Raw genomic sequence first — 8,748 nt, 5'->3', positions numbered from 1 at the left:
CTCAACTGCAGTTGAAGAATGATACAAATTTGTCTGGTTCAGCGCAACTGGATGGCAGAAACTAAAAGTTTTTATCTGTAATCAGAGTAAAATTATTACTGACATAATTTTCATGCAATGAAAAATGTTAAGTGCAACACAAAGCATTAATGTGTTTTTATCAAAGCTTTGACAATAAGTAGAACCTCAACAATCCAGAGTTTTAGTGAAAAGCTCACTTCTTCAGCTTTTATTTTACTTAGAAACTTGGTTAAATGTAGCAAACATGTTGAAACAAATTCTGTTCCGACAATTGAGAATAAATTTATTCAACTGAGTCCAAAAGAAACTTGAAAACTAAATGCCTAACTTTTAATAGAGTAAACAGTATTTTTTTTTTTTTTAAGTTTTGGATCTATGATAAACAACATTCCTTCCTTTCCTATTAAAAAAAACAAACCAAACAAAACAAAATAATGGACGTTTTAGCTTGATTATAGTTTTTTCTGCTTTCTTGGCCTGTAAGTATTTCTGACTCGATGACAAAAGGTTTGGACAGCCCTGGTCTAGATTCTCTGTAACAGTCAGATAAAGGTGGAAGGTTTTGTTTGAGGGTCCCACATCTTTTGCTTTTTTTTTTTTTTTTGGGATTTCTAGCTTCAGACATTTCTCACACAACTCACTGTCACTTTTTTTATCATCATGAAACAAAAAGTGGACCCATTCCTACGACGGAGTGTTAGGGCCATGCTAAGAAACAATGACAAAAATAAGAATAAAATAATGAAGTCATAATAATCTTAGAATAAAGTCAAACTATTTTGAGAATTAAATCGAAATAATAGGAGAAAAGTCATAATATTACTGGAATAAAGGAGCACAAGAATAAAATAAATATGAGAATAAAGACAGGATTTAAAGAATGAAGTCATATTATAGAATAAAGTTGTACAAAATTAAAGTCAAAATAATATAGTAATAAAGTCATAATGTTACGCCTTTAGTCTTGTAATGCTACGACATTATTCTCATATTATTTTGACTTTATTCTTGTACGAATTTATTTTCATAATGTTAAAACTTTATTCTCATAATTTCATTTTTTTTAATGTTTTTAGCGTGGCCCTAATACTCAGTCCTAAGCCCAGATGGATTCAGTAAAACAAACAAACAAAGGATCTGTGGTTCATTGGCTTCTCTCATTGGTTGTGTCGGCCGCCGGCGCCTCAGCTGTAGGTGTGGATGATCCTGTGTCGCTTCAGGTGGTGCATCATGATGAAGGACTTCCCGCACTGCGAGCAGCTGTAGGGTCGCTCGCCGCTGTGCGTGCGCTGGTGCACCCGCAGGCTGCTCTGCTGCGTGAAGCGCTTCCCGCACTGTCCGCAGCCGTACGGCTTCTCCCCCGTGTGCGTCCGGTGGTGGATGCTGAGGTGGGACGAGCACTGGAAGCTCTTTCCACACACACTGCACCAGAACGTGCGCTTCCTCCTGTGACTCTGCTGGTGCAGCTTGAACTGGTGCAGGCGGCTGAAGGACTTGCCGCACTGGGAGCAGGCGTAGCCGCGGGAAACGGGTTTCTGGGGGGCGTGAGTGTAGAAGCAGCTGGTGGTGAAGGCGTTAGGCGGCTGGGTGGCATTCGCTCCGTCCTCGGCACCCGCCTCCCTCTGCCGTTCCTCCTGCGGCGGGCCCAGCTGGGTGGCGTGGGAGCCGCTCCGTTGCAGGAACAGCTGCTCCTTCTGCTTGTCCTGTGCTCGGGGCTGGAAATGCGACAGCTGCGCGTCCTTCTGATACTCGCCGCCGTACACCCCGTTGCACAGCTCCTGGACACCGGGCGACTTGCTGGTGTTGGACGCCATGTTCGTGGCATCCGAGTGCTCAGAGAAAGAGCTGGAATATTCCTCCACCACGCTGGAGAAATCAGGAAACCCGGCGTCGATTTCATTCCCTTCGATGAGCGATGACCAAAGCTGACTTTCCCGCTCGTCCACGGGATAGTCGACGGCGGTGGGAGTCTGCTTCCCCACGCGGTGCTGGCATCCATCCTGTCTGAAGGACAGCTGGTCCTCCTCCTTCTCTGTCTTCACTGTGAACTGAAGGCTGCTGATGTCAACTGGCGGCTGGCCGGAGCTGAACGGGCCGCTGAACTCTGCAGGCTTGAGTCTGGTAACATCTGGATGGATGACCTGCTGGCTCTCCTGAGCAGGATACGGGACAGCAGTACCTGGAAAACAAGGCATGAGTCAGCACTTTCTGCCTGTAGAGATTTGAAGGGGCAGCATTATGTGTTTTCCAGCCACATGGTGCCTTTCTATAGCACAATCAAGTAACTATGCTAACTTCAGTTGTTAAAAAATGCTACATATATCAAATATATGTACAGATTGTGTAACTTTTTGGACACTCTGAGGCAGTTTGAACATCCATCAAAAAGAGAAATAACGCCCACTTTAGACATGCCAGCTTCTTACAAATCAAATTGTCAGATTATTTGGGTGAAAAACCTTTTTGTGAAAGTGCCTGAAGCATTATTTTTATCTTTATTTTTTGTTGTGTTTGTGTAAAAACAGTTGTACTCACCAATGGCTGCAGCAGAATCACTGATCCACAGCGCCTCATCTGGACTTTCTTCCTTAATTGTGAAGGAAACACTGGATCCTTCAATCTCAGGAAACTACAACAACAAAACTAGCTGTTAACATTTGTAATATGTGGTTGTTGCATTGAATTATTATATAGAGATATGTTTCAATTGGAACTCTAATTTAATATGATTTTAATAAACTGAGCTGAATTTAACATACTTTACAACAATCCAGGTTGTTCACATTGGGGATTATTTTTGTCTAGGCCCTTTTAATTAATTTCAGCCTTTATACATGTGTATTTTGCTAAAGAACAACATCAAAGTTTCGAATAACAGAAAAAGAGAAAAAGAGACACTTACCTTTAAGTCTCTAGAGGGATGTGAAACGTTTCTTCCTAAATCAGTTCCTCGATCCATGTAGTTTTCTAAATGAAAATAAGTGATTTTACTATTAAGATTAGGCCCCAGCTAGAACAAAAACACATATATTTCAAGAAAATTCAACTGAGTGCAAAGATTTTACAAAAACAGTGTATCTTAACAGGCTAATGAAGTGATGCTACTGATGAACTCGTACATTGAAGGAAACAAAACAGCTGAGCATCTTACCGAATCCCCGCTGCAGCTGCGCATTCTTGCTCTCCATCAGCAGCAGCTTCCTCCTCAGCATCTCATTCTCGCTTTGTTTGCGGGATATTTCCAGATGCAAGAAGGCACATTTGTCATCCACCAGCTTGGAGATTTGTGCCACTGCTGCCTTCACCAGGACCTCCATTATTGAGGATAACTGTGTCTGGAAGGGAACGCACGAAGCCATGTTCACAGATTTAATGTTGGAAGCAGGTAAAAAAAGGTGTAAATTCCAACGTTTTTCCACAATGTACCGATAAATTACTGAAAACAAAACATACGACGACGTGGTAGACAAGCTTTACATCCCTGCGTGTTTGTGGCAGCTAGCTTAGAGCTTTCTTCCGTGTGGTGGAGAGCTCTGCCGTAAATACACGAGTAAGAGCGCACTCGAATTTACCGCTAGAGGAAAAGAAAGTTTCCACCACTTAACAGTTAACGTGACTTAACGACGCTGTAGTTTACTTTTAATTCAGTAGTCCAGAAAAAGGGCAATATCTGAGCTTTTTTTGATAAGCGGTTCCAAAATGTAGGGTCAGGTAACTCTTTGTGGGACAGTAAACACCAAAGGACGGGTCCTAACACAATTCTGCTTTCTATTATATTTACCTGAATTTGAATCAGCTTAAAATGAGTTCAGGATTTTCAGTGTATGTTAAAAGATATTATATTTTTTATAGATATATATTTCCCTCATTATTTTTCCCATGCATTCAAATGCTTTAGGAACATATTCCCACGTATTTGCCGTATAGAAGTGTGTGCCATTAACCATTTGAGATACAGTAATGTGAAAAAGTATTTCACAATTATTCTGTTTTTGCTATATTTTTGTTTAATGCTCAGATCTTTAATCACATTTTAATATCAAAGAAAGATAAGCTGAATATATACAAAATGTAGTTTTAAAACGATAAATAATAGAAAATGTGAATAAATAAAGTTGATTGATTGAAAACAATTTTGCAAAGTTTTAGGAAAAGTTTGATGAGTCCCTAGAGTGTTTTAGAGCTTTTTTGATATACTGTGAAAATAGACATGTTAAAAATTAACTTTGATTTTCTGCTAAAAATGTAGAAGAAAACATGTAAATGCTCTTTTACTTTATGCTACTCAATTTTGGAAAAGAGTGAGATGTTTTGATGTAACTTTTAAAAAAGTTTCTATATATCTATAGATAGATAGATAGATAGATAGATAGATAGATAGATAGATAGATAGATAGATAGATAGATAGATAGATAGATAGATAGATAGATACAAAAAAAGTAAAATAAATTCTATAAAATAAAATCAGTTTAGAAATAATGGGAAAGTGTAACAAATAGAACCACCCAGACTTCAGAAATCATCTGATGTTTATTTAAAAAATACAAAAAGACATCAAATTTACCATATGCATACTTATTCAACATATTCATCCAACACAAATGATTATCATTGTCACTAAGTGATTTGATCAGATGTTTACAAAATATAAAATAAGAAATGAGGAAGCATTATAGTTATAAGAGACAATAACACTAAAGAGGCAGACTATGGAATCTGTTGCTGTTTAAATTATTTTTGTACCTTTATTTTACCAGAAAATAACAACTTTAACTGTCACCTGGTACAAACCATAACAAAAAAAAAGCAGAAAATCTTTCATATCAGTCAGGTAAAATTTTGTTTGTTTGATCAAAGTTTAACTTTAAATCTCAAAATTATGACTTTTTTGACATAATTCTGACAGAATTAATCTAATAATTCTGAAATTAAAGTCAGAATTCTGGTGAGAAAACATTAGTCATCCATTTAAATGTGCAAAGTGTAAATATAATGCTGTATTCATGCCAAATGCATACAAAATGTCTCCACAGTTCAAAAACAGCATTTAGTCTTCATTTTCACATTGACTGAAGCCTTAAAACATAATCTTACTTTTATATTATTACAGGTTTGCTGTTTCCATGGAAACAAATTTAGCAACCTTGGTACATATTTACTGAATAAAATAAGACAAACAGGATTATCTGCTTTTCTTAGTTGGACAGACTTTTCACCAGAAGGTAACTTGAATAACATTTTTTTTTACCTTAAAAGCTTATAATATAAATACTTATTTCAACACCAGTTAAAATATGGAAAAACCTGAAATCTGATTCACCATAAATGGGCTTCACTGTGTTTTTTAATACAAAGACTGATTTGATTTCAGTAAGGATGCCAAGTTAACATGTAAATTCATTGTAATTTAAATTACACACTCCCAAGGTATTAAATATCAGGACAATCCGGTGAGTTTCACGTATTAAAATAGCTTAAATATAACCTAAACTAACAATAACACACATTCTGTATTGTTAATATTTAATAAACAAAGATGAAGCCAAAATTAAAAAAAAAAGTGTAGAAAAATGCACACACTCACACATAACAGTAATTTAGGGTGTTTCCAAACCTGATAGTCCAATAGACTTTGGATTGGGAGTCAAAGTTTCAACATTTGTTACATTTTCAGCTGATGCGGTTTGTTTTCACACTGCACTGTCAAACAAGCCAAACCCTAAGAGAACCTGTTCTTCTCTTCACCTGTGGGGGCGCTACACCAAGAACAACTGAAGGAAACAATGCAAAAACCTCTGAAGAAGACACTGAATGCAACTTCCTTTTTTAGAAAATGTGAACAAAAATGGAGTAGCGACAGATTTTAGAGATTGTATGCTTTCTCTTTTGTCTTTCTCTCTAGCGCTAGACTTTCATGTTTGTTTTGACTGTATTTACCCAGAATGCTCTGCGCTGTAGTTCGCTTCCTGCTTTTGGAGCAGACTCTAGTCTGCTTGGCGTTCACATATTCATTTGAACTGCACCAGAGTTCACTTCAACCGAACCAAGACCTAGGAACCACCTCCGCAAACAAACTAGACTTTCTAAGCAAACAAACTAGAATTTGATTAAAGAGGACTAAACAGGACTGGTGTGAACGCTCCCTTAAAGACACCAGTTAAACTAACAGTTGTGCTTTTGGACAGAGGGCAGAAGCTGGAATACACAGGAAGTTGCTTTCTCTCAAAGAAGAAAGCTTAATTTAGTCTGTTTCTAACTGAACTGTAATAATCTTTAATATTGAACTCTGAAACTGATCTGGAGTTGGGCTTTTTGTCTTTTTTTTTAACATTGAACATTTGGACTTGTGGGTGATTCTTCAGGGACGTTGACTCCTGGGAAGACTTGCAGATGGAAATAATCGTGTTCTCTCCGGTTTTATCAACTACAAATTTCCAAGCAACAATTGTCTCTCAAAGGTCATTACTGATGTCTTTCCTCTCTCACATTGTATTAACACACACACACACGCAATTACAAAGCCGCAAACTGCCAAACACTTGCTTAAAACTAAGCAATCAAGTGTAGTTGATTAGCACCACTTGGCTTTAATTTTGTTTAGTTTCTACATGAAGCTTTTTCATTTTTATTTTGGCTTCATCTTTGTTTTAAAAATAACACTGAAAATGATTTTGTAAACTTAAAGGTACATAAATGGAGGGGAAAAAAGAACATTTAATTTTTTATTATGCCCTTATACATAAAGGTCTAGTTGAGAGAAGCTGTACTTTCTTTTTGTCACAGCTGTGCAATGGGCTCATATTTCAGGAAATATGTATTTTTTGTAAATATCTTAGGAATATGGTCTCAAGTAATAAGCAGATGATTCAAATGTGATTTTAAGCTTTAAGTTTCCAGAAGGTTTCTTGGAAATAAACAGATTTCTTTTCTTACATTTTACCAACAGACAAAAACAGACAAAAAGCAGAAATGATGTTGGTAAACATGAGGTATTAATAATTCTTTACATTTTCTTTGATTTTTCTTTATAAAAAAACAAATACAGTTAAAGTGACAAAAATGTGGCTAATACAAGTAAAATTAATGTTTTATCTTTTTTTTTTTCTTGCAGCTAAAAACAGTGAAAGACAGTGAAAATGCACCTAATATAAAAGCGGCATATTTATTTAGCATGTAGCTTAAGGTGCAGCTTCAGGATGCTCAGCTGGTTGAAAGTTTTTCCGCACATCTCGCAGCTTAACGGCTGCTCTGGGAGTTTCTCACACTGATGCTCCTGGAAAATATGGAAACTGTCAAAGCTTTGCCCACAGCTGGAGCAGATGTAGTTCTGTCTGGCAGGGTCTGCGCTGCAGCTGTCCTCGAAGCTGTCCGATGCTCTCAGGGTAAACTCGTAGATGCCATCTTGGTTCACGCCCTCGCCGCTCTCCGAGCAGAAATCCCTTCCAGCCAGATCGTGACTTAGATTTGAAGTCCTTTGCTGCAATCCCACAGCCGAAAATGGATCCTCCTTTGCTTTGTTGTCTATAAAAGCCAAATCCTTTATGGGTGAGGTGAAGCACTGCTGCTCACTGGCTCCCCCTGCAGGAGAACTGAGGTGGTACTTCACGTCTTGTAAAAGTACACTGACCGGTTGATCTGGGCTGTCGATGCTTTCCTCCACTGCAGACGTCCACAGTAAACTTTTGTCTGCTGCTGCGGCTCTGTTGTCCGTCCCCACCTGAGACACAGAGAGGAAGTTTTCGTCGCTGGGCTCCAGCTTCACCGCCAGCGGCTCCTCTTTGATGGAGTGAGTGTACGCCGGGGCGGGAAACGGCTCGTCCGCAGCTGTTGGTCCGTCACTGGTTTCCACGTAGCTCTCCATTAGCTGATTGTCGGACACTGAGAACATCAGGTGATGGGCCTCCAGCATGTCTGTCGTCGTCCCTTTATCATAAAAAAATATATATATAAAAAATTTGCATAAAATCATGTTCTGGATTTAAATTTTTAAAAAAAGTGTGCTTTTCTCTGGGTTTGTAGACTTTTCTCAATAAATTTAGAAATGTCTCACACACCTAACTGGTATTTTATTCTGTTTGTTGGTTTATTATTTCTTGTGCAAATGTTTTCTTTTGTTGATGTTTTTGTTTCTGTCCTGTGAATTATGGCGTTTTGTTTTTTGGGGCAAGCAAAAAGCTGGGACAAGTTAGAAAATTTAGCCATTGTGCTAATTCCTGAATATTTACAGTAAGTATTCAGTTACGTTTTTTTTTGGCAGAGTAAATTTCCACCAAAATAATTTGAAAATAATGTGGTAATGTTGATTAACATGCACTGTTCTAATCAAATAAACTTAAGTCTGTTATTTAACGTTCTAAAATATAAGCCAACCTTTTATTTCAACAACTCATTGACACATTATTACATTGGAAAAAATCCAAATAAATCATGTTAAGGTCGATTATCTTTCTACTCAATTTAAATGCCTAAACAATATAATCAAAGAAAGTTACAAAAAAAATCTCTTAAATGTTTTTGCCAAGTTTTCTGGAATTTAGTAAATAGAAATCATTTTGGTGAGTCTAACTGACCTAAAACAAGAAAAGTTTCCTCTGATTTAATTCCAGACAGTGAGAATAAATATGTCCATGCTTATTTTTGGGGTATGATGGCCAGGAGTGAATTTCTGCAAAAAAAAAAAAAAAAAAAAAAAAAAGAGAGAAAAAGGAAAAAAAACAATTGCAATT

At 37.4% G+C, this 8,748-nt stretch overlaps 1 protein-coding gene across 1 annotated transcript in view; it reads right to left on the bottom strand.

Annotated features, from left to right (window-relative positions):
• Positions 1–238: 238 nt before the first annotated feature.
• The window catches only part of LOC106961176 (uncharacterized), a 22,505-nt gene continuing 13,995 nt past the window's right edge, over positions 239–8,748 (bottom strand). Inside the window, exons 7-11 of the mRNA XM_015054725.1 lie at positions 7,186–7,945; positions 3,173–3,492; positions 2,924–2,988; positions 2,557–2,650; positions 239–2,200 (exon numbers count right to left, since the gene is read on the bottom strand). Of these exons, the coding sequence (XP_014910211.1) occupies positions 1,206–2,200; positions 2,557–2,650; positions 2,924–2,988; positions 3,173–3,492; positions 7,186–7,945 (2,234 nt within the window). The 3' untranslated portion in view covers positions 239–1,205. The remainder of the gene's footprint in view (positions 2,201–2,556; positions 2,651–2,923; positions 2,989–3,172; positions 3,493–7,185; positions 7,946–8,748) is intronic.

The sequence above is a fragment of the Poecilia latipinna genome, unplaced genomic scaffold (genome assembly GCF_001443285.1).
Source record: "Poecilia latipinna isolate Pla-1442-1.1 unplaced genomic scaffold, P_latipinna-1.0 Scaffold1275, whole genome shotgun sequence".
NCBI lineage: Eukaryota > Metazoa > Chordata > Actinopteri > Cyprinodontiformes > Poeciliidae > Poecilia > Poecilia latipinna.
This window is presented reverse-complemented; position numbering and strand designations above follow the sequence as displayed.